General features: G+C 41.2%; 1 protein-coding gene across 2 annotated transcripts in view; it reads right to left on the minus strand.

Moving 5' to 3' along the window:
• The window catches only part of MTUS2 (microtubule associated scaffold protein 2), a 560,413-nt gene that overhangs the window by 339,337 nt on the left and 194,462 nt on the right, over nucleotides 1–26,614 (minus strand). For both annotated transcript variants that reach the window (XM_058277015.1, XM_058277014.1), the window contains exon 5: nucleotides 21,180–21,420. In XM_058277015.1, coding sequence (XP_058132998.1) covers nucleotides 21,180–21,420 — 241 coding nt within the window. The remainder of the gene's footprint in view (nucleotides 1–21,179; nucleotides 21,421–26,614) is intronic.

A 26,614-nucleotide genomic window follows, 5' to 3' on the forward strand; every position in this document is an offset into this window, starting at 1 on the left:
CTGTTACAAGTTGCTGGATTTCTTAAAGGGAGATATACCATAAAATCTCGCCTACAATGGGCAAAGGACCTGGTGGCAAATACTCTTCAGTGGTTATTACCAGAAGAGCATGACTCACAGAAGCACATCTGCAGAGTCACCGCAGGGGCCTTCTGTAGGCTTACGGGGTGAGGCAGAGGAACACAGGCTGACCACAGCTATGGTGAAGTCTGGGCTCCAGCAGCTCCTAGCTATGGTACCTAAGCAGGTGACCCAGCGCCTGGAACCAGTTTCCTTCCGTGTAAAGAAGGGGGATGGTACACCCAGCCTGGCGGTTTCAGTGTGGGCCTTACAGCTTCTGTAACACAGAAATTGACAGGTAGCTGGTGCTCAAATAAACATTATGTTTCTTTTTTCCAATTCTGATTGTGTGGCAGTGCCAACTTTGAAATTTGTTCACAGGTATGTGCAAAGCCAGCTTGTTTCAAAATAAGAAAACATCACACCACATGCCCGTCATCTCAGCCCTCCAGGCTGTGAGTCTGACTGGGCTCCACGAACACACAATGCCATGACCACGGTGGCACAAAACAACCAGCATGCCAGCAACACACAGAGGCACTTTGATGGGAAGTTAAAAGGCAAAAGAGCCAAGCTCCCAAATATTCTGTACAATCGTACTAGCCAAACCACCAAAAAACATCTGCTTGGGTGCTGGTAGACAGGTCATTCAACAGGGCTCTAATTCTATAGTTACTCAACTCTTTATTATCTAGTAAAAGATTAACCAGGCTGCAGATTAAACAAAACAAAACCACTGAACACGTCCAAACAGAAACTTTATCCTATTCTGCCCTTCTCTGTAGTCAGTTATTATTCATTTCATCACAGAAAGAACACAGGAAAAATCACCAGCATACGAATCTGCCAATTATGAGAAGTAGGTCTCTAAATGATTTTCTAGCTTTCTTTTTCCCCTAGTCTCTTTTCAGCTCTTCTTTTTAATAAAGGCACATTGTGTGTGTGTGGGGGGGGAGGTGTGGGTGTGCATGGGTATAGGTATAGGCTACTTGAGGAAGCATGACTTGCTCCAATGCCCTGTGTATATAATTTTAATAAAATTAATGTAAACTATACTATACATCAAGTTACTATATAACAGTCTCTCCTACCAGCTTAATCTTCTCACAAACAGTATATACTCCTTCAGGAAATGGTCTTATTCTTTTTATATCATCAGTCCCAGAATAGGGACTTCCACAAGTTTTTATTCAGTAAATGCTTACTTAAGGTCTGCATTAACCAAGTTTGTATTAATTTCATTTAGCCCACGAATGAACTGAATACCTCCACTAGTCTACTTGCACAAGAGCTAGTGTAGAGTTGAGCCCCAAAGTCTGCTTTCTAAACATCTCAGTCTGAATCAGGTAGTCCCTGGAAAATACTTTGAAACACTTTAACAGAAGATTCCAACTCACTCAGTGAAATAACTGGATTCAATTATTCTGACTGAACATGGCTTAATTTAATGTTTCATAGGAAAGGGACTTATTTGTAAGAAGTGTATTTCTCAAATGAGTCCAAAATATCAGAGGAATATATTTTTCTAAGTATTATATGTAATTGGGTGAGTCAAGAACATATTCTTTGATGGAAATAATAATGCATCAAGAACAAAGTAAACTCAATAAAAAAATAGTTATTAATATTATAATAAAAATGAAAGGAATATCAAAAAGATGACAACCAAAAAGTGGTATGCGGTGCTTCTTGGGCATGCGCTCCAGTGAAACATCCATAACTGGTAAAAACTGTATTTCAAAAAAAAAAGTTTAACCCTCTAGAAATTGTGCTAAGTGCATACAGCAAATGAAGACTCATATATACAAGAAAATCTACTAAATATCCATAAGACCAGTGAGAGTCCATGACACTTGAACCACAACCCATTCTTCACCTACCCCTCCAAACCCAGCCCTGCTCAGTAGATGGAATATCTACTTTGCGGTGTGGCCAAAAGATGGTTTTCTCTGTAGCCCAGGGCTACAGTATCTCCCCCGGAGGCACAGACAACCGGCATTTCTCATTGCTCCCTGCCACCACCACTTCCATGTTGCAGAGGCTAAATTCCAGGTGAGTAGAACCCAGAAGTCAGGGAGCCCTTCCCTCTTCCATCCCCAAGTCAGAGGGCAGAGGCACTGCCTCAGGCACAGAAAGCCAAGAGTGCTTAATTATTCTTGCCCACACTTGTTCGCTTGTAGGTTAGCGGTTCAACTCTAGGGGCAATAAAAGGAGGAGGCCAGAGGCTACTTCCCCCACCTAGCTCCCCACATATAAACCAGGAGTATCACTCTGAGAGAAGCAGGTCACTGCTCCAACGCTCAGCACCAGAGCCTAAGAGATTTCCTCTAGGAGTAGAGGCAGGCCATGGGAACAGAGATCTCCAAAGCTCTAAAGGAATGAGCTTTATTATGAATGAAGCATGAGGAAGTTCAAGCCCAAAAGCACTCTTGAAATCAATGGAGATTTTGATGGCAAGCAATTAGGAGGAGGTTGGTAAGCTCCATGAGAGCAAGACACTAAACTGGCGTGCCCTTTGCTTCTTCAAAAGACAAAATTATACAGTGTAATAATTATAAAACATATCATTAGATTTGTAACATGAATAGAGACAATATTTACAAAAATGTATCATTAGGTTTGTAACATAGATGTTAATAGTTATAAGAACAAAAGAACAAAAAAGAGGGAATAGAACTATAGAGAAACAATGTTTATATGTTTCACTGACATTAAGTTAGTATAAATCTTAAGTAGATTTGGATAACTGAAGACATAAGCCCTAGAGCAATCAATAAGAAAATAATTCAAAAGAAAATAGTTAAAAATCATTAAAGGAATTAAAATATTACACTAGAAAATAGTCAATGCAAAAGAAAGAAGTAAATGATGAATAGAGAGAAAAAAGGTAAGACACAAGAAAGACAAAAAAGTTAAACAGTACCACATATTCTCAATAATAAAATTAAATGTGAATGGATTAAACCATCTAATGCTAAGTCAAATTGATGAAAAAATTAAATCTAGCTAAGTGTTATCTAAAGGAGACACATTTTACAATCAAATACACAGAGAGGTTAAAAGGAAAAGGATAGGAAAAGACCTATCATGCAAAGTGAAACCGTAAGAAAGCTGGTATGGTTATACTAGTTTCAGACATAAAAGTTCTTTAAAATGTTACTAAAGATCAAGAGGGACATTTTGTAATAGTCAATCCACCAGGGAGATATAATAATTATAAGCATATATATATACCTAAGCACATATATCTAATGGCAGAGCTCCAAAGTACATAAAGCAAAAACTGTCAGAATTAAAGGGAGAAATAAATAATTAAAAAATAATAATTGGAGACTGCAACACTCCACTTTCAATAAGAACAGAACTAGACCAAAGACTGAAAAAGAAATAGAAGACTTGAATGACAGCATGTACCAGTTAGACCAAACAGATATCTATAAAACATGACAACCAACAGCAGCAGAATTCACATTCTTCTCAAGGGCATAAACAACATTCTCCAGGAGAGACCTTATGTTAAATCACAAAGCAAGTTGCAATAAATTTAAAAGGATTAAAGTCATACAAAGTATGTTCTCTAATCACAATGGAACAAAATGAGAAATCAATAACATAATGGGAAAATTAAATAAAATAAATTTGAAGTTAAGAAACATTTTTTAAAAATTATCAAATATTCAAAACCCACACAAAGAATCTAAAGAGAACTCATTTCTCTTCTTTTACCAACACTTTATATCCTGATAAGATTTTGCAAAGGGAAAAAAGATGAACATTCCTGTTTGACAACAAGAGATTTTGCTTCTGTTGAACACTGAAAAGATGTATTGCTATTTCAAAGTAACATTATTTTTCTTTTGAAAGATAAATCCTCTGAAGAAAGCAAATCTTCACATTTTGATGAAAATCTAAGAATTAAATTTGTTTTGATTTTTCCATCTTTGTATTGATTCTCCTTTAAATAGACCTCTGCTAGAAAAATGCCTCAATCAACTAGAATCAGATTGTTGAGCTTTTGCCTTTCAATATTATATTGATAAAGATCCATTCCTCATTGTCCAATATTCTTGACATCCCAGGCAGTAAAATAAAGAAGTTAAGAAAATAAATGTATATTAATCTGATTTACTATGCAATCATAGACACCCACCACAAGGCACTTCACCAGATGCTGTAGGAAATTCAGAAACAGAGAAGGAACATTTCAGAGAGGGGCTGACAATGTCCTGGCATTAAGGCACATATTCATAAATGATCACAGCAAAGAGAGAAGAAAGAGCAGGGCTCAATCAGGCAAGACCAAGTACTATGTGAAGAAAACAACTAGATTAAGGCAAAATCCTAAAAAAGTGACTCAAGACTTTTGCTCAAGTCCATTTTCTTCCATTTAATCTAGATTTGAAGTGTTTTCACCTGACATATTTATACATATGGCATGATACATTATTTGAACCAAATTAGCACCTTTGAAAAACTTTTACTAGTTCTTCCTGGTTGCTTTTATAGATAGTTTCTTCTTGCAGAGAGGTGGTTTGGTTTGTTCACATGGCTGAGAAGCAATTCTTCCTCTCTCCTCATGCTTGGGATTATGAGCAAAGAGCAGCTGTTTTTACCAAGCTTCTTTCACTCATGGAAATAGTAAAGAAAATTCTTTCATATTAAGGCTGCAATTGTGCAAAGAAAGGCACACTTTTAAAAAGGAAGTGGTACATTTTAGGATTGTATGACAGAAGTAGGTTTGATACAATTTCTATTAAGTGTTTAATCTCAAGCCAGATTACACTCTCTAAACCTGTTTACTCACATGAGAAAAAGGATAAAACCATGTACCCATGATAATAATGGAAGAGAAATTGTATGTAGAGTGTTTATCAGACTTTTATACAATTAGTGATAGGTATTGTCATTGTTGCTAGTATGGAAGGCATTGTTGTCACAACTGCAAAAGGCACCCTTAACCTCCAAGAAAAAATTGAGCATAAGCCAAGGTGCTTCTTAGCCAGCTTCTAAGATGGCTCTCCAACGATCCTCACCAGTGAATCACAGTGATCTGTGTGATCAATAAGATACTGTGGAAATGACAGTGTGTGAAATCTGAGTCTAGGTAATGAAAGACAATGCAGATTGACTCTTGGCTTGCTCACTCAAGGAGAAGTCAGCCATGCCAGGAGGATATCTCAGCAGCCCTGTAAAGAGGCCACATGGAGAGGAACTGAGGTTCCCTGCCAGCAGCTGGTACCAACTTGTCTGCCATGTGGTGACTACTTCATCTTGGAAGTGAGTGCTCCATCCTCAGTCAAGCTTCCCGATGACTGCAGTCCCAGCTGAATCCGACTGCAAACTCGTGAGAGGCTGGCTCCAAGCCAGAGCCACTCAGCCAAACTCCTCCCAAATTGATGACCCACAAAAACCATTAGATAATAAATGACCATTATAACTTTAAGCTACTAAGTTTTAGGGTGATTTGTTTTCCAGCAATATATGTAACTAATACAGATTTTGGTACCTAGAAGTAGGATGCCACCATAACAAGAACTTAATAATGTAAGAGTGTCTTTGGAACCAGGCAGACTGGAAGCTGTAAGGAAACTGAGGAGAGCTTTAGTGCCTCAAAGAGACTTTTAGCAGAAACCTTATGTTGCTTGAAGATGTCAGTGAAGCCGTAAAATGAGGAAACTGATGGAAAGTGAACCCTTGTTATTCAGTGGCAGAAAGTTTAGCAACAATGTTGCATGCTATAATGTGGAATATAGACATTGTCCCTAATCAACTTGGGAATCCAGCCAAGAAGATTTCCAGGTAGAGTGCTGAAGGTGTGCCACCTACCTTCTGCTTATGTTTAGTGTAAAATGAAAGAGGAGAGAGTGCTAAAGAAGCTAAAATAAAAGATCTGTTAAACACCAAGGAGCCAGGACTTGGGTTTGAAAATTCCCAGTCTCTCCAGATAGCAACCACCACCAAAATTTCAAAAAATGACTTCTAGGCAAAGAACAGACATAGGCCACTATCAAGAAAATATGGTCTAAAGATGAAGCCAATGGTTTGAAAGTAAAAGACTTTAAGAATTCAGAAAGATCTAAGGCAGGATCATATAACATTCAAACAGTAGCCTCAGCAGAAGTCCAAGATAGAAAAGGGCTTATCACAAAATGATTTTGGGGTGTAGCTATTGTCTAATGACATGAATCCAATAATATTCATAGGAGACCCATAAAACTTTTAAGAGAATTATGCTATAGGAAATACTCCCAACTTGAACTGAAAGGGCCAGAGACATTACTAAATGGAAAGCAGTCTTTTGAACCTAAACTTCTACAGGCAGGAAAAATATTTAGAAACCATTCAGATTCAAATCTTGTATTGAGAAAGAAAGATGACTAAGAAGGTAGAACCAAGAATCCAGTGGATGGAGCCAAGAGCCATGGAAAAATCATTCTGAGACAGTTGTACAACTTAGTCCTAACCCAGGAACCACCAACATTGTCTGCTGCATTCCAGAGTTGTTAGGGACTACTGACTCCTATGTGCCTCCAATTAGCTCTATTTTCTTAAACATGGGAAAGTTTATTGAAATTATGCTGTGTCTATCCCAGCATTGTCTATTGGGTGAGGGGAGGGGATAATCTGTCTATTTACAGATTTTTTGGTTCAAGAGGTGCTGTGCTCAAGGAGCTATACTCAAGGTAGTCTACCTAAGAAGCTTCTTTCATACCTGGACCTGATTCAGACAACAACATTCTGGACTTTGAACTGTGGTTGACAAGGATGAGACTCTCGGAAGCCTTGAGAGGGGGTGAGTTGTGAGAGGGGCATGAATCATTGGAAGTCAGAAGTGGGCTTAGGTAGCCAGGTCCCAGGATGACCCCCTGTCCCAATGAACTTGACCTCCTAGTATTCATGCCTGACGTAGGTCCCTCCTGTAGTGAGTCAGGGCTGAGCTGTGTGACTAGTAGAATACTATTCTACCAAGATAGCTGAAGACTTCCGAGACTAGGTCATAAAAAATATAGCAGTTTCCTCCTCAGTCTCTAGGAGAGCTCCCTTTGACAGAAGCCAGCCACCAAGCCATGAGAACACTCAAGTAGCCTTGTGGAGATGCCCACATGGAAGGAACTGAGGGCTCCTGCTGGCAGTTGATAAAGAGCCTCCAGTCTTTAGATGACTGCAGCTCTGCTGACAACAAACTAAAGTCGTAACTGCTCAGACAAGCCGCTCCTGAATTCCTCACCCACAAAATTGAGAGATAATAAAATGATTATTGCTGTTTTAAGCCACCAAGTTCTGGAGTTATTTGTTATGTGGCAATAGATAGTTAATACATGTGAGAATACAACAAACAACTACTCACCTGAAGACAAAGGGACCAATTTCTCTGCATCAGCCAGAGTGACTCTTACAAGCTAAGTAAAGTTACATCAGTGCCCTGCTCTCAACATTTCAATGGCTAGAACAGAATTCAAAATTGGTACCATGGGCATGATAATCTAGCTACTTCTAATTTCATTTTCTGCCTGTCCACCTGACATCCCCTCCCTCTTTCCTCCCTCTCTCTCCCATAATTGCCTTGCTTATCCTCAAGCATGAGAACATTTGTACCTCAGGGCCTTAATACCTGAAGTTCACTGCAGTGCCTGCAAAGCTCTTCACCTGCCTGTTCTCCCACTTGATGCAGGTTTCTATTTAAATTGGACCTTCAGTGAAACCTTCTCTATCATCTTATCTAAAATAGTAATTTTATTACTCTCCATGACCTTTTCCAGTTTTATTTTGCTTAGAGCACTTATCACTGCATATTATATGTAGCTCTCCATTGTTTACTGTCTTCCTCTTTAACTAAAATGTAGCCTTATAAGGGTGGAGGCATGGTCTTCCTGACAGGTGATTCTCTAGCACCTAGAACAGTGCTGGTACCTCCTGTGTGATCAATGATATTTTCTGAATTAATGGATCCCAAGCACTTTTTCAATATCTGTCTGTTAGTGAATGTAGTCACACTGAATTTAAAGCCTGAATTTAATGGGACATCCTCTCCACCAGGATAGTGAAGCCTCTGCTTTGCACAGGGACTGGCCCAATGTAGCACTGAAAGTCCCAAGTCTTGGGAAAATCATCATGCCAGGCAAACTAGGACACCTGCTCACCCTAGCATTACAGCTCTCAGGTTGAACTTCAACCCTTACAGAGTAGCTGTGAATCTGGATATAGGTGGAACAGTCCTTGAGTGTAAGAAGTGATGAAAATGAGATAGTCTTAGAGTATTGACATGGAATGGTCTGCCAACCAGAATATGGGGTAAATTTTCTGTCAACTGAGGATGATTTCCAAGTCTCAGCAAAACTAAATTTTTAACATTTAAGGAAAAAACTCCAGTATTGGGATAACTGGATCTCCATATACAAAAGAGAAGTATTAGACAGCTACATCTCACACCATATACAAAAAGTAACCCACAATAGATCACAGATCTACATTTCAGAGTTAAAATTATAAAACTCTTAGAATAAAACATGTATGTAAATCTTCATGAATGTGGGTTAGGCAAAGGCGTCTTAGATATGACACCAAAAGCAAAAACAAAAACAATAAATAGATAAATTGATAAATTGGACATTATCAAAATAAAACTTTCGTACTTCAAATGACACAACTGAGAAAGTGCATAAGCACTCAAGAAAGGGAGAAAATATTTGCAAATTATTTATCTTTTAAGGGACTTATACTGAGAACTTATAAATATTAGTATAACTCAATAAAAAGATGAAGAGAACAACCAGCAAGATGGCAGCAAAGTAAGGAGCTCGTGGAGTCAGTTCATGCTACAAGGCAGTTAGTAATCACCCAGAGCTATCTAAAGCACCTGACTGGGAGCTCTGGGAGATCAGAAGAGCATCCTGCAACATCCATGAAATAAAGGAAGGAGGAGATTGCCCTTCTGCAGAGAAGATTCATGAGTAGAGCACTCCATGCCCTGGAGGCTGGTGCCCATTCTTCACTGGTGGCACAAGCTGCCTCAGGAGCTATTCTGTGGCTGGAATTGGAAGTTCCACTTCCCAAAAATGGGGGAGGAAGAGACAATTAGGCACCAACTTCAGCTACTGAATAGTAAATTTGATAGGCTAAAGTGTAAATCTTAAGAACAGCTAAAATTTGAACCTGTCCAAGTCAGAAATAGGCCGGTAGCTGCCATTTTAACACTGCCCCTGGCATAAGGGCAAGCCAGATGGACTGAAAATGACAGTGCTGATAGGGACTGGCTTCTTTCCATCCAGATCAGATTGTAGCTCTAGCATAAGACCCAGCCCGACCTCTAGTAGGGAGGAAACTGCAGGCCCTTGCACCAGTCTCTCCCAATAACTGCAGGTGCATTCAGCAGGCACAGACTGAATAGCCAGAAGTCTACCAGGGCAACTGTAGTCATTTTGGACCTGCACGGCATAGACTGCTACCTACACCCGCAGCTCCATCCCTACCTTGGGCAGGGGAGAAAGGGGCTTGAAACTTCATCTATCTCTCTGGGCAACTACAGTCTAGGCCTACACAATTTGGATTATTACACACAGTTCTGGCTCTGTCCTTACCCCTGACAAAGGAGAAAGGTGGGAAAAGCTTCATCGATCCCTGGGGAAATGAGGGCAGCTTGAGTCTCCACAGCTTACAGCACCAATTACACACTTGGCTCCTATTAGAGCAAGGGAAAAAGGCCAAGAAAGCTCTAAGCCAAAGAGAGTAACTGCACCCAGAATAAATACATCTAGTAAGACAGATACCAAGACACCAACAAAAAATTACAATCCACACAAAGAAACAGGAAGATATGGCCCAGTGAAAGGAACAAGATAAGCCTCCAGATGGCATAAAGGAGTTGAGACAACTGATCATAGATGTTCAGGATATTAAGAAGACATTGGATGAACACAAAGATAATCTGAAAGCATACATAGAAAAATAACAGATCTTATGGGAATGAAAGGTACAATAAATGAAATAAAAAATATACTGGAATCATATAATGGCAGATTTGAGGAGGCAGAAGAAGGAATTAGTGAGCTTGAAGAAAAGGCCTTTGAAAGTGAACATAAAAAAGAATAGAGAAAAGGATGGAAAAAATTGAACAAGGTTAAAGGGAACTAAACAACAGCAAGAGAAATGCAAACCCATGTGTCATTGGTGTCCCAGAAGGAGAAGAGAAGGGAAAAGGGGGAGAAGGAATATTTGAGGGAATAGTGGTTGAAAATTTGCCAACCCTATTGAAGGACATAGATATCCATGTCCAAGAAGCACAACATACTCTCATCTGAACAAATCCAAATAGGCCAACTCTGAGACACATACTAATCAGAATGTCAAATGCCAAAGGCAAAGAGAATTCTGTAACAAGAGAAAAGCAATGTATAACATATAAGGGATATTCAATATAATTAAGTGCCGACTTCTCATCAGAAACCATGGAGGCAAGAAGACAGTGATGTGATATATTTAAGATACTGTAAGAGGAAAGCTTCCAGCCAAGGATCTTATATCTGGCAAGATTGTCTCCAAAAATGAGGACGAGTTTAGAATATTCACAGATAAACAGAAACTGAGAGAGTTTGTAACCAAGAGACAGGTTTAAAGGAAATACTAAAGGGTGTACTACAGCCTGAAAAGAAAAGGAGAGTTTGGAAGAGAGTCTAGAAATGAAGATTGTACCAGTAAAAGTAACTATAAGTGTCAAAAGAGTGGTGAAAATAAAAAATGACAGATAAACCCAAATATTTAGGAATAAACTTACCCAATCATGTAAAGCACTTGCATTCAGAAAACTACAACTTATTGTTAAGAGAATTTAAAAGGACCTAAATAATTGAAAGAACATTCCATGCTTGTGGATTGGAAGACTGAAAATCATTAAGATGTCAATTCTATCCAAATTGATATACAGATTCAATGCAATATGAATAAAAATTCCACCCACATTTTAAAAAGAAATGGAAAACTCAATTATCGAATTTATTTGGAAGAAGAAGAGCCCCAGAATAGCCAGAAATGTCCCAGAAAGGAAAAGCAAAGTTGGAGGACTCTCACTTCTGAATTTTAAATCATAGTACCTAGTACTGTGGTAAAAAACATCATTATACTGGATAAAAGCAGACACATAGACCAATGGAACTGAATTGATGGTTCAGAAACAGACCCTCACATCTAGAGTCAAGTGATTTTTGATAAGCCTGTCAAGTCCACCCAATTCAGGCAGAAGAGTTCATTCAACAAATGGTGCTGGGAGAACTGAATATTCATAGCCAAAAAAAAAGAAAGAAGACCTTTATCTCACACTTTCTACAAACATTAACTCAAAATGGAACAAAAACCTAAATATAAAAGCAAGCACCATAAAGCTTCTAGAAGAAAATGTAGGAAAATATCTTCAAGACCTGGTGGTAGGTGGTAGACTCTTAAAGGAGATAAAAGGAGGACTGAGATGGACCACTGTTTTTTTTTTTTTGAAAGTTATATCAAAATTACAATTTATTTTTATTCTTTATTGTATTGCTGTTTTAAATACTCTGAAGTTGATTTCTTAAACAAATTACAGTGTTAGAATAACTACAACTTTGGATTGCCCTTCCATGCACAACATTTTTTCATAATGCTTGAAAGTAGTTTTCAAAGACACAACCTCAATGATTTTTTTTTGTTTTGTCATATGTTTTAATGCTTAATGTATGTAGAAGTTTTAATTAACTTTACTATAAAAATGTGGAAATGTACAGAGTTGCTGGTAACACATTATAGTGAGTAACTGCTGCTTTATAAATGGGTATGTGGCTGAAAAGGGTAGTCCAGGGATGCAAATGTCAATTGACAGAAAGCTAGAGAATAATCTAGGGACTGAATAACACAGTAAACCCAGAGGTGGTTGGGAATTGTGGTTGATGGTACAGATGCAAGAGTGTCCTTTGTGAGCTAGAGCAGATGTACATCACTATTGCAGGGTGGTGGAATTGTGAAGAAGCATGGGAAAAAATACAACTGGGGAAGAGGATTTGGCTCAACTGATAGAGCATCTGCCTACCATATGGGAGGTCCAGGGTTCAAACCCAGGGTCTCCTGACCCGTGTGCTGAGCTGGCTCATGCACACTGCTGATGTGTGCAAGGAGTGCCATGCCATGCAGGGGTGTTCCCTGCATAGGGGAGCCCCACGCACAAGGAGTGTGTCCCCAAGGAGATCTGCCCTGTACAAAAAATGTGCAGCCCGCCCAAGAGTGGTATCATACACACACAGAGCTGACACAGCAAGATGATGCAAAAAAAAAGGGACACAGATTCCTGGTGCTGCTGACAAGAATGTAAGTGGACAAAGAAGAGCACACAGCAAATGGTCTGAGAGAGCAGACAAGGAGGGAGTGGGTGGGAAGGGGAGAGAAAAAAATAAATAACAACTGGAGTGACCTACTGACTGTGGTTAACAGTAATAATGTAATATTCTTGTATCTATGTCAAAGATGTACTGTGTTGATAATGGAGGAGTATGGAAAAAGTGTGCCAAATGCACATTATGGACCTGGTAATAATCTGATGATATTATCTCGTAATCTGTAACAAATATTACACCATGGTGTGGTGTGTTGCTTGAGGGGTATTGGATGGGAATTCTGCACATGTACATGATTGTTTTGTAAGTTTACAACTTCTGTCATAAAAAATATATTTAAAAAAAATAATAAGGTGGCTGGGGGGGAAATACACCAAATGTAAGATAAGGAATATAGTTAGTAGTAAGGATTTTGACAATATTTTTTCATTATTTGTAACAAATGTATCAAAACAATATAAGGTGTTGGTGGAGGGTTGATGAATGGGACCCCTGTATGATGTTATGCATGTTTGCTTTCTAAGTTCACACAGCTTTTACTATACACTTATTGTTCACATATGTTCATGTATAAATGATATAAAAATCATTATAATAATAAGAGTGGGTTGGGGGGAAATACACCAAATATGTGATACTTTGGTTAGTAGTAATATTTTGAAGATGCTCTTTAATCACTAGTTAAAAAATATTTCACAACAATGCAAGGTATTCCACTCCTAGGTATATCCTCAAGAGAAATGAAAATGTGTAGCTACACCAAAACTTGTACCCAAATGTCCATAGAAGCATGGCTCATATCAGCAAAAAGTACAATTCAAATGTCCACTAACTGATGAATCGATAAATTGTGGTATAACCATTCAATGAAATATTATTTAGCAATAAAAAGAGAATAAAGTGGCAATGCATGTTAAAACATGGATGAACCTTGAAAATATGCTGAGAAAGAAGTCAATCACAAAAGACCACATATTGTATGATCCCATTACATGAAATGTAAAGAAAAACTAAATCTATAGAGACAGAAAGGAGATTAGTGATCACCTAGGGCTAGCATTTGAGGGAAATCTAGAGTGACTGCTACTAAGTAGGGGGTTCCTTTAGAGTGATGAAAATGTTCTAAAGTTGATTGTGGTGACAGTCATACAACTCTGTGAATGCACTTAAAATCACACTTAAATTGGTGAACTGTATGGTAGGTGAATTATATCTCAAAGCTCCTACTTAAGAGAGAGACAGACAGATAGACAGACACTAACTAAAGGAAAGGAAAATAAAGAGGCAAGACAGAAGACGGTTTCAGCCTGAAGGGAGATGATCAAAATAGAAGCAATGGTGATGCCAGCAAGCAGCAGCACTCTGAAACTAGCATGAAGGATTAGAGAATGAAAATGGCCTAAAGGAAAGTAAAAATGAAGTAAGGAGAAGGAAGAGAAGGATTATAGAACTGCATCACCTCTGGCTTCATTCAGTTCAGCGGAGTTTATGAAACACTGATTAACCAGTCCCTGTGGCTGCCCACGGGAATTCCAGAAAGGAGTGTCAGGAAGAACAAATGGCCAGACTGGGAACAGGGAGGGGCCCTAGACCCTAGGCTTTCCGGAGCAAAGGCAGAGAAGTTTTCTAATTTCATGACAAAAAAGGAGGATCCTTGAGATGTGCGGGTGACCTGGAAGGCACTGGCAGGAGAGAAACTTACTAGAGCCGGGAGTTCACAGGCATTAGTCAACACCCAAGCCAGAAAGCGCCCCTAGCCAAAGCTTTGTTTGGTTTTGTTGTAATGTTTTCAGGGCTGTGAACGGATGGGTTTAACATAACAACAGAACACTGTGTTAGGTAAGCGATATCTAAAAAATCACATAAACTACTTACACGGTGTCTTTCATCAAGCTCCAAAGTTGCTGTAAGACTTCTAAAAAATTCCTGAGTTTGAGTTTCCATTTGGACAACATTAGAAAAAACTGAGTATAAGCATTTTTGGATAATATTTAGAGAACCTCCATATAAATGAGTCATTTAAAACTGAATGCCTTTAATCTAGAGATTCACCAATATCCAGGGATATGTTTTTTCTGCTGGATTACAATAAAACAAGTCCCAGAGAGAGTTAACATGAGAGTTATTCATGTTTTGGTCAGTGAATAAATGTGTCTTTGTGTAAGAGAAGGGAATTAGAAATTGGGGGGTGGGTGGAAAGGTGTGAGGGACCTGGCATGTGCGGGGGGAGGGATGCTTCAAAGAGAAGAACTCTAACAGAAGTTATAGTAATGTAAATAATACAGATGTCGTAATTTTGTTGCTGGACAGATCTATTTATAATGGAAACTTGTATAAAAAATTAGGTTAAATACAGAGTTACCTTGCACTAGCACATCTCACAAAATTATAGTCAATTATTTTGTATAGATTCTAAATCTATGAAAGTTACTAAACAGCTATTATACATGTGGATGGATAAAGCCCCCTGTTCCTCTTTTATATTAGTGATTCTCAAGAAAATCATCAGAGGCTCAAAACTACTAAGATGGGACAATATTGTTATAAACAAATACGGTTAAATCAAATGTGTTTTCTGATAAACTGCTTTAGCATTTCAAAGTAGAAGAAACTTTAAAGTGCTTATTCTATTTGCTAGAGAATAAAACTCAAAAAACGAAAATATGGCAAAATACGTCTTTTCAATGGAGTACAATCAGAAACAGTTCTCACCATTATTTTACAATACTGATGAAACTGATTCACTTTGCAATACCTAACAGCCACTAGTAGACAGAAGACAGTATTCATATTCTCTTTAACCAAAGATACTCTAAAATAAAAGTAACTCATTTTCAAGAGATACTATTAATAATGGCTAACATTTATTGAATGCTTACCATTAAGCATTATACATATTTAAACTGAGAACAAAGACAAGCATTTACTAGGTCTAATACGTCAACAATTTCTGGAACACAGAATGCAGATGGAGACCCCTGACTGATGGGGCAGAGATGAGCAGAGTGCAGCTGTCGTGGAGAAAGCAACCTGCTGCTCTCACAGACTGGAGATGCCAGGGACACAGAGATGGTAGATCCGTGGGAAAGCGGAGTGAGAAGTGAGCAGAAAATAAGGGGTAAACAGTGTACCCCACCCCAATACCTCCCTAATCCCAGCACAGAGCACCTACCAAGGAGGCCTTTACTCCCTGCCCTACCACCCCCTCCAATCCCCTGGTAGCGGCGAATAGATTTCCAAAGAATTTAAACATATGAACTCCAAGTTCACCCAACTCAAAAATAAGAGTGAACAATCACACAGATCACATTTGAAAAAATGTTTCAGCATAAAACAAACACGAAAACAAAAAGTGCAAGAAAAGGAAAGGAAAGAGAAAAACTGCCCCCTAAGAATATAGAGAGAATTCAAGCAGTAAAAAATATTTTTTAAGAATCTAATTAGCATCCTGAAAGAAATTTGAGAAGACATTACAACAATAAATAAGGACTATGCTATGAAAAGGAGCAATCAGAAATCAAGAAAATATTTTTGGAAGTTAAAAGTGCCAAAGCAAAAATTCAGCAGAAGAGTTAAAAAAAATTAAGTAAGAAAGCCCAAAATGTAGAAGGAAAACATGAGGTAAGAGGAAACATGCAAGAAAGGGTAATGACATTGATAATCATTTTAGGAGGTCCAAAAATCAAAGAAGTTAAATTCCAGGAAGAAAGAAAAAGAAAAACAGGGAGGTAGAGATGATCCAGAAAACAAAAGATTACCCAGAGCTAAAGTCATACAAGTCTTCAAACTGAAAGATCTTAACAAACACTAAGCAAAATTAATCTTTCTCTCTCCACCCCTCCCTCCCTCTCTCTCCTTTTTTCTTTCTCACTCTTTTTCTGTCTCTGTCTCTTTACTGTTTTCCTGTTTCTGTACCCCCCTCCCCATCTCTCTCTCTCTCACACACATGCGCACACACACACACACACACACACACACAACTGTAAATTTCAAAACACCAAGAATAAGAGAAAACTCTAAAGCTTTCAGAGAGAATCAAGTCAACTACAAAAGATGTTTACCAGACTGGTATCAGGCTTTCTCTTGAGCAACACTGGAGTCTCCATATTTTGAAAGAAATTTGCTTTCAACCTCGAAAATTAATTTTGATCTAATGAATGCAGACTAAAGACAGTTTCCAGGGAAGCAGACTTGGCCCAGTGGTTAGGGCATCCGTCTACCAAATGGGAGGTCCGAGGTTCAAACCCCGGGCCTCCTTGATCCGTGTAGAGCTGGCCCATGCGCAGTGCTGATGTGCTCAAGGAGTGCCGTGCCACGCAGGGGTGTCCCCCTTGTAGGGGAGCCCCAAGCGCAAGGAGTACACCCCATAAGGAGAGCCCCCAGCGCGAAAGAAAGTGCAGCCTGCCCAGGAATGGTGCCGCACACACGGAGAGCTGACACAGCAAGATGACCCAACAAAAAGAAACAAATTCCTGTGCCAATGACAACAGAAGCGGGAAAAGAAAAACACGCAGCAAATAGACACAGAGAACAGACAACTGGGGCAGGGGAAGGGGAGAGAAATAAATAAATAAGTAAATCTTTAAAAAAAAAAAAAAAAGAAAAGACGGTTTCCAAAATGCAGAAACTATGCAACTTTCCTTTCCTTTAAGTCTCCTCTGGGAAATTACCAAGAATGTATTCCAGCATGGCTCCATCCCAGGAGAAGGTGATGAGAAATTCCAATAGAACACATCTGGTTGAGAAGGCAAACAAAAGCTGGAAGATGGACAGTTCCAGAGAGAGGAACCCTCAGAATAGAAATGAAAGCAGTTGGTGTCTACTAAAAGCCTACTTGCATGATTCTGTTCCCTCACTCTACTATCCAAACCACTAAACGTTCTCTGACTTCTGAACCTGTACTTTAACGTGCTTTTTATATGGTTTTTGGAGTAATGGAGGAAAGGAGTATATAAAAATAAAAATACAAACCCTTTCCATATTACAAAGATCCGTGGAGACAAGTTTTATGCTACCTAGACAACTGTCTTGGAGAGAATGACAAACAGACATCTAGAGATTTCCACATGAACCAAAGGTCAAAGATAGCAGGACCAAAAAATCAAGACTATTCATCCACATCTTTGTTGTCACTTAAAAATGCAAATACAAATACAAGTGGACCAGCTAATCACTGAGCAGAGTCCCATTAGAATTAGTCATGGATTTTTGCCAATAGAGTTGAGCGAGAACTGGCCTTTCTCTACCTTGCTATTTATTTTTTCTTTTCCCTTCCAATCTATCCTGGTGTCAAGAGGTTAGTCAAATCTACCTCTGGCAATCCATCTCCATCTCTCCGTCCTCACCACCACCACCTTGATTGGGCTACTATCATATCTGGTATATTATAACAACCTCCTAAAGGGTTTTGTTGTCTCCAATCCTCAGCCCACCCAATTCCATTTTTGTTCTCAATCCATTCTCCAAAGTGCTGTCCAAGTGATATTTCTTTTAAAAACTACGAACCTTGCTTACAACCCGTTAATGGTCCAATATTGCTCTTAGGATAAAACTCAAACTTCCTAACACTCTACATTCCAGGCATACCAATCTTCATGTGTACCTTCTGCTCCACCTGGCATACTCTTCCTTCTACTCCTACCCTCCCCTAACCCTTCACCCACCATGCCCCAAATCCTTTGGCCTTTATACCATCTGGCATCTTGAACCTCAAGTCTGGGTTAGATCCTCTCTTGTGTTCTCCTGAGCTCAGAAGTTTTCACCAGGACAGTATTCAAACTCACTGCATTGTAATCACCTGAGGGGCCTCATCTATCTTGTTTAGACATCAGTGCCTAAGACAACTTGATACATAGCAGGTGCTCAATAAATATTTATCAACTATACCAACGGTTTTTCTCCAAATGAACAGAGGGATATTGAGTATGCCACACTCTGGGTGTGGGCCAAGGAAGCTTACATTTTTAATAAGTTCCTCCAGGCCATTATTAGGCATACTAAATTGCAATGAAAGTTAGCCAATGACGGGGCAGCTTTGTTTGCTGAACAATGAGAACACAGTCGTTGTCAATGTCCATTTCAACAGGAGGAATGGTAACGGTGAGCTATTTACTAAGACAACACCTGAACAAAACGATGGTTCCCCTGCAGCTCCCACGATGAGTCCTAAGCTCACCAGTGTCATTTGATCCCAAAGCAACTGTAATTAGGCATTATTCCCTTTGGACCATCTTACAGCTAACTAGTTTGTCTTATGGGATGTCTTCCCATTTGACTTAAATCTTCCTTAGTAGATGCTATTATTGTTCTCCTATTTCTGTGAAGTCTGTAATAGCGGTAAAAATAATGAAATGGCACTTAGGTGATGTCAATACATAGTTCTCAGTTTTAACCTAGGAATTAACACTTCGCTCACTCAGTTTTTCATTCATTCCTTCCCTCCCAGAAACGTTGCGCTCTGCTCCAAGGTTGACCCCTGCACGCAATCTTGAGCCCATTACTTTCCACCGGGAACGTGCTCACCACCGCATCTCCATTAGTTTCTCTCCAGGGGCTATTCTCTCTCTCTCGGGTTTCAAACCAGTTCCAATCGCTCCTGCCATACTCTGCAAAAACAAAACAAACCCCAACCTTGCCTCCCCCTCCAGCTAGCACCCACTGTTTTCTTCCCTTCAGTAGCACATTTTTAGAAACAGCAGTCTATTCTCATTGCTTCCACTTCCTCACTTTTCATTCACTCCTGAACCTACTAATACATGACTTCCACCTCCACATTTTACTAAAATTGCTCATTCAAAACTAGGCCACCAACTGCTTCCTAATTTCCAAGCCCAACACCCTCCTTGCATCCTGACTTGTCCTGCTGTGAGCAGGTTTTGACCATTTTCTACTTTGGAAACTCCCTCTTCCCTGCACTCTGAAAACACCACCTCCATCAGGCCCTTTGGCTCACCGGCTTCTCTCTCTTCTGCTCCCCGTACATGCAGGTGTTGCCCTAAGTTCCTTCTGGACCCTCTCCTGCCTCCCCTGTCCTGCATCTGCTAATCTGTTTCCCAGGCTTCACCCCCCATTGAAAGGGTAATGACCCCTCCTTCCCCAGAGTCATAACTTTGGCTTAAGACTTATCTCTAGCCCCAATTTCTGTCTTTTGAAATTTCTACCTGGACATCCCCTAGGAATCTGAAACTGCCGATGTCACATAAGTGAATTGTCCACCACCTCCAATCCTACAAAACATCCTCCAGTGTTCCCTACTGAATAACTGGTCCCAAAAGGGACCCTAATCACCCATATCGACAAACTCTATCTCTGACAGGAACGTATTCTTCCTTCACTCCTTCTCAGTCTGGCAAACTACTGGTTAGCCTTCAAAAACTCAGCTTAGCTCACCTCATTTCTAGACCCTTCTCAGTCCAAGCCGAGCTGGATAGCCCTCCTCAGGTGCACTCTTTGTCTGTCCATGTTGTCATAACTGATTAACTTCTTTGTTCCCCCACAAAGTCATGGACAGTATTTGAATCAGTGCATCCTGAATGCAGAGACCAGCATCTGACCAGACAACTATGTTGAGCAGGTGAGTGAATAATATACTGAATAAAGGAATAAAGGAATGGATCTGATCATGCCAAAGGTTGGTATTCTCTAGAGCAGGGGATGGCAAACTACAGCCCATGGACCAGGCACATTTTTGCAAATCCAATTTTACTGTAACACAATCATACTCATTCACTTACATATTTCCTGTGGCTGCTTTCACACTACAACGGCAGAAGAGAATGGGGGCAACCGAGCCCAGATGCCCTGCAAAGCCTAAAATATTGTCTGAGGCCCTTTAAGAAAAAATTTGTCCACCTCTGCTATTTCAGCTTCTCAGCTGCTAAAAAAACACCATACAATGATCTGGCTTAAACAATGGGAATTTATTGGCTCACAGTTTTGCAGCTAGGAGTAGTCCAAATTGAGGCATCAGCAAGGGGAGGCTTTCTCCCCAAAGACATGGAGTTTTGGGGCTGGGTGCCAGCGAATTGTGGGGTTTCTTGGCTTTTCCGTCACGTGGTGACATCCTCTCCTTTCTCATTTGGCATCTAACTGTCATGCCTTCTCTCTCTGTGGCCTTCTCTATGAGGCTGCTAGTAATAGGATTAAGACCCATTTTGATTTGGCAGGGCCACCCCTTAACTGAAGTAACCTCATTACAAGGTCCTACTTACAACGGGTTAAACAGCCACAGCAATGGATTAAGAACATGTTTTTCTGGGACATGTAACTCCAAGCTACTATAATCTGCCCCCTGGATCCCAAAAAAGACATGCTCTTCCTAAATGCAAAGTACATTCATTCCATCACAACATCCCAAAAGTCTTAAGCCATTTTAGTAGTAATGCTAAATACAAAATCTCATCAAAATCGATTATGGATGTGGTTCATCAGGCAAAATTCCTCTGCCCACTCTTTAAAACTCATTGCCCATGGCTGCTTTCAAAGCACAGCAGTGGAGTTGAGTAGTTCCAACAGAGAACCGCATGGCCCTTGCGGCCTAAAATATTTACTATCTGGCTGGGACAGAAAAAGTTTTCTGACTCGAAGCTTACAGAATACATTAGACAAGAGGCAAACTGCAGGAAGCCAGGGGTGACAGGGAGGCAGAGTGGTTGCAGCAGGTGAGTTCCGACAAGCATCAGTATTTGCAAGCAGATGGACGATGCAGACAGATGCGGCCTTCCTATTTTGGGGATTCACCCCGTGGTATGTCGTTTGGTGCGTTACCTGCAGGCTCAGAGCTGTAGAGGCTGGCGGCTGCTGTTATGGGTCCTGGCGGGTGGATGGCGCTCGCTGAAGACCTCTGACTGGCGATCAGAATCCTGCTCTTGGCCGATGGCAAACGGGACATCGCCCCCAATCCCAGCTGGGGTTTAAGGAGCATGGCAGAGCGGTAGAAGGTTGGAGGAACTTCATAATGTGTGTAGGCAGGAGAACAAAATTCTTCCTTTCCAGGCCCATCTGCGACCTAGAAGAAATTACCAGAAGCCCAATTAGAGTACTTCCCACCACAGGATGAACACCAACAGAGACGAGCTCTAACCAGCGCCCCTCCGGCGCCGCTGAGTTGCTTGGCTGCCTCATTTACCTCCATCTCAGAGTTGGCAACATACCCAACCCGTCTCTTCCAGTTCTAATACCCTGAGCATCTCTATTTCATTGGGAGGAAAACTCTGTAAGAGGTTTTAAATTTCATTATTAAAAAACCATTGGAATTTGTGCAAGCAGTCCCTCTATAAGCAAAGAAAGGAATTAGCAAACATTCATAAGATGGTGAAAGTTTCATTTCACAGGCACATTTTTCATAGTAGTGGATAAACTTTATCCATTTATCTTAAGTCTTTACTTGGCTACCAAGGGAATAAAATATGCATTGTTAAGGAGGGAGACTAGGCTACTTGGAAAAACAGAGCAGCTAGTGGACAATGTTTCCAGGCATCTGTTATGCCTTTACATAATTAAAAACGAGACTGCAAATCCTTCTCCTGCTTGCCTTCCCTTAGTCAGGGGAGGCTGCCAGGGATGTTCCATGGAATGTCACTAGAACTGAAGTTCCCTGGAGTAGAGATATGTTTACTGCTGAGTTCCTAGCTTCTAGAACAGTGTCTAGCACATAACTGGAGCACAATTAAATATTTATTATATAAAGGAATCATGTTTCCCTTTTCTCGATTTAATAACGCAATGCTACTACTACTTTTCCCCTAGTTAAGATTTTGGATTAGAATATTGCTTGAGGTACCTTTTATAAATGCAATTCTACTGTATTCACAAGGTCTATTCATACTATCAGTCCTTCTTTATATTAAAAATGAAATCTATTTCCTTTATGATTTAATAAAAAGATAGCGCCAAAGACCATGTATGAAAAGATACATCTGTTAATTAACTCTGCTCTAAACCACAATACATTTTATGTGTCAAACTTCTATCTCCTCTGGAATCATAAGCATTTAAGCAATAGGCACTATAAAAGCTTTGATCCAAGCTGTTCAAGAGAAAAACCCCTAATTTGATACTCTTTTCATGCTGAAATAGATACAAAGTTCTCCTTTAAACTGACATTATTGAAATAAAAGATTAGGTCTTTAATGTTTTATCACAATCACATTGTAAAATATGCATGATTGCTAGAGCAGATAGACTGAATTCAGGCTGGGGCATATTATATTCCTAGGAAAGAACATTCTACATCTGCTCCATCAATCTTCAGCTCATCTATTATACCCACGAACGCTCCTTTTTACTTTTTAGTTTCTAAATTTTTGGTGCCATTGTTCACTGCTTTTAGCAGGTACTCTCATGAAGAAATGACCATTTCTCACCTGGACCTGTCAGGTTTTTAGGATTTACAGCCAGCTGATCTGGGTACTTCCTCAGTGCTGTGAAACTGGGTAGTTCTCAGGAGTCAAAAACCACTGTGATGTCCCTGCACAGCGACTTAAACGATTTCAGTGACTTTAGTGCCTGCCACTTCGTAAGGTACCTCGTCTTTTAAAATACTGAATTCTTTAAAAAGGAGGAAAGAAGCATGCCTCAGATGACTCATCTCTGCATTTTTAGTAAAACAAGGGAGCCTACAAAAAGCTTCACCCTATCTTCTTTTACCCTACTGGCAGAACAGAACAGGTGATAATACTGCATTCTCATAACGCCTGGAGACGAGGGCTTTTTCCCTCTTTCTCTAATGGAGTTTTGGTAGGGAAAGAATTCTGAAAGCAAAGCAAGCAGAAGAGTCCTTTATTTCAAACAAGTCCCTGAAATCAGTCAAGGCCCACGACTAAGCCCTTCTGGACTGTCCCTCTTCCTGTCTGCCCGTCCCATCCTCGATCCCGTTCCGTGTCCTGGGGAGACCCGCCGTCCCTAAGGAGGCTTCGCTTAGGGGCACTGAGACAGAGGCAGGGGAAGGACGTCCTTCCAAGAGGAGCCCCCATCCCTGCCCAGCGCTGCTCCCTTCCTCCCACCGTCCTTCCCCCCAAACGAAAAGGGCTCGCGATACCCCAAGGGAGCCCTTTAAGTCAATGGCAGGGGGGCCCCAGCCCTCCACACGGCCCACGCAGAACGTACGCCAAGAAGCAAGATGGCTTTATCAGCCTGGCTCGACTAGATTCTTGGAAGCCACTTTCCGATGCTTCAAACATCGGTGTGCCTCCAGCCAGAGGAGAAGACACCCCGTCCCTCAGAAGCGCTTTTAAACTGAGGTGCCCATCTGTCACCTGCAGGGATTAGGGTCTGAAAGTGCTTTGGGTTTTTATGTTTAAGGCCCTCCCATTTTATTACAAAATACACGGCTTCTGCATTTAAAAATTACGTCTGTTGCCATGAATACAATGTGTGATTTTCTGGGAGCTGTGGTGAGTTGGGGGCACGCTGCTGGGGGGGGCGGTGCTTTGGGATCTACATGCTGGGGTCTGAACAAGGGCGGGGGGCCTGGTGGGTCACCTAAGGTCACGGCTGTTGGAGTAAACGGCCAGGGCCGGCCTATTGCACGCTCTTCATTAAAGGAGGTCACCCAGAAATAAGCCCAGAGGAAAGGGCTCTGATTATGGCAGAAACTAGTTTACAGACAAAGTGCTGGTTTGTAGGGTAACTCGTCTCTCTTAAAATCCCAAATTCTTTAACACGGGGGAAGAACTGCCTCGGATGAGTCATCTCTGGTTGTGGAGGTGCTGTTCTCCCCCAATTCCAGGGGCGTCTCCAAACCCCTCATGTGACCCCCTTTCCTGGAGACTGGGCGGGGGGACTGCTGCAGGATGAGGACAGAAAATGGAGGGGGGGATACGCCTATAGTATAGAAACTGTTCTTGGAGACATCAGACGCAGATGGGGAAAAAGTTCACAGGAGAAAATAGAAGAAAATAAGAAGGTGCCAGAGGAAGAACATCAGGAAATTACAGGAATTTTACCTATATCGCCACAAAAGCGTTCCCTCATGAGTGTGTTTTAAGAGAGAAAGAGGATTCATTCATTCCTTTGATTGGCTTCGGGCTCTGAAGCCTTGCAGATCTGCCTGGCAAGGGTCAGCGGGCCATCTCCCAGAGGCCCCAAAGGGAGCTCCCCAACTTAAGAGAAAAGTCCAGGGTCAGAGCCTGGCCCTGGCCCTTGGAGGCCCCAGAGGTTGAGATTTGGGGAATGTGAGAAAGACTCATATTAATCGAGCTCAAAGACTGATGTACAAACTCAGTATGGCAACCTGTCCATTTTTAATGAGGTTCTACTGCCTGCGGGCAGACGCAGCATCCTCTGGCCACCGTGGGAGAAGTCCACTTGCAGTCAGCACGGAGGGACTCGACTCTTCAACTCTCCGGTCAGGATCTTTGCTCCCGAGATGGAAGTTGGGGAGCCAATTACAGTCAGGGGGGCGGCGTTTAAGTGCTAATGTCAGCTTGTTGGGTGCCCTCTCCCAGGCAGTGCCTGCTGCACTCAACACCTGCTGCTGAAAGTGGAGCCACCTTTTCCTCTGCCAGGTCTGACATGGGTCTCCCATGGTCAGTACATTCTTTCAGACCTGCCAATACACTCATTCAAGCTAGAGCCAGCTTTGCATTTAATCACTAGTCTCTAGGGAGCTTTAGTATTCTTTCATTTGAATCTAACATATATGAAAAGTATAAGTCAGCTCATTGTGCTAGACATTTTTGGAGCACGTATCGGTGCCAAGTCCCATTCTAAGCTCTGGGAGCACAGCAGGAAAGAGAAAATACAAAAAGTCCTCCCAGGGTCCAAAGAATGGAGGAGTGGAGTGTGGATTGGACTGTACTTGCTGATGCTCTATTCTGGAATTGTTGTGATTAGGGATGGAAGTAAACGTGGCACTGAGGTGGAGAAAGTGGCCATGATGGCTGCTGGGGGTGGGGAGTAGGAAGAAGAGATGTGATGTGGGGGCATTTTCAGGACTTGGAGTGTCCTGGGTGGTACTGCAGGGACAGTTACTGGACACTGTGTGTCCTCCCATGGCCCACTGGGTGGACTGGGGGAGAATGTAAACTTAAATGTGGACCATTGACCATGTGGTACAGCAGAGCTCAGAGATGTGTTCACCGAGTGCAGTGAGTGTCCCATGATGTTGGAGGAGGTTGTTGTTATGGGAGGAGTGGGGTGAGGGGGGTGGGGGGTATAAGGGGACCTCATATTTTTTGAATGTAACATTAGAAAATAAATAAAGACCAAAAAATAGGATTAAAGAAAAAAGTCCTTCCTCTTGTCGAGTTCATATTCTAGTAGATAAAACAGAAACAAAAATGTATATAGATCGGGGAAGAGAAGCGCTAAGAAAAAAACTCTAGGGAAAGCGATCTCAGAGCGCAGGCAGGGGACCTCTCTGTGAAGGGACATGGAAACACAGTCTTAAAAAAAGTGAGGCAGATGTCAGGGAAAAGAACATCCTAGGCAGAAGGCCGCGCCGAGCCCTGAGGTGGGAGGTGCTGGACTGTCCGAGGAACAACAAGGCTAATGGGGAGGAGCCAAGTGAGAGCCGGAGAGTGGAAGGTGAGGTCAGGGAGGTAATGGGGACAGACCATGGGTCAGCCCATAAACCCATGCTCCAAGGCACCTGGACAGTCCTGGGGGGGGGGGGTTAGAGGAGTGATGTGATCCAGAGTTGGTTTTAATCCATCACTCTGGCTGCCACAAGGAGACTGTTCCAGGAGAAAAACGTCGCTTCCGAGGTCTCGGAGGACAGCTCGCTATGGCAGCGACAGTGCAGTGTGACCCTGCACAGGCCTGTGTGAGAATCTCAGCCCTGCACTAGTTTTGTGGACTCTGGTGAGTTACTTAAAACCCTCTGAGCCTGAGCTCCTCAATAAAATGATAAAAGTTGCAATTCCAGCCTCCAGAGAAAGGTGGTAAGGATTAGGGAAGACTGATACAGAGTAAACATTATGCGCGCCCAGTGCACTGGCAGGTGCTCAAATAATGGTGAGGGGCAATTATTGTTTCTATTTAACACAGAGAGCCCACGTCTAGTGGGTTCTTTTGGGGTCCCTCACTGTGTTCTCCATTCGTATGAACGTGAGCTTCTCTCATTAGGGAAATAGTCCAACCAGAGACTCAAGCCTGATCAGTGTGATGAATGTACTGATTTTGGACTCTTATCATTTGACCTGCCTTATACAGACTTATGCTCACTTATTCAAACATGCAAGCTAATTTAATACATACCC

The sequence above is a fragment of the Dasypus novemcinctus genome, chromosome 15, assembly GCF_030445035.2.
Source record: "Dasypus novemcinctus isolate mDasNov1 chromosome 15, mDasNov1.1.hap2, whole genome shotgun sequence".
Taxonomy (NCBI): Eukaryota; Metazoa; Chordata; class Mammalia; order Cingulata; family Dasypodidae; genus Dasypus; species Dasypus novemcinctus.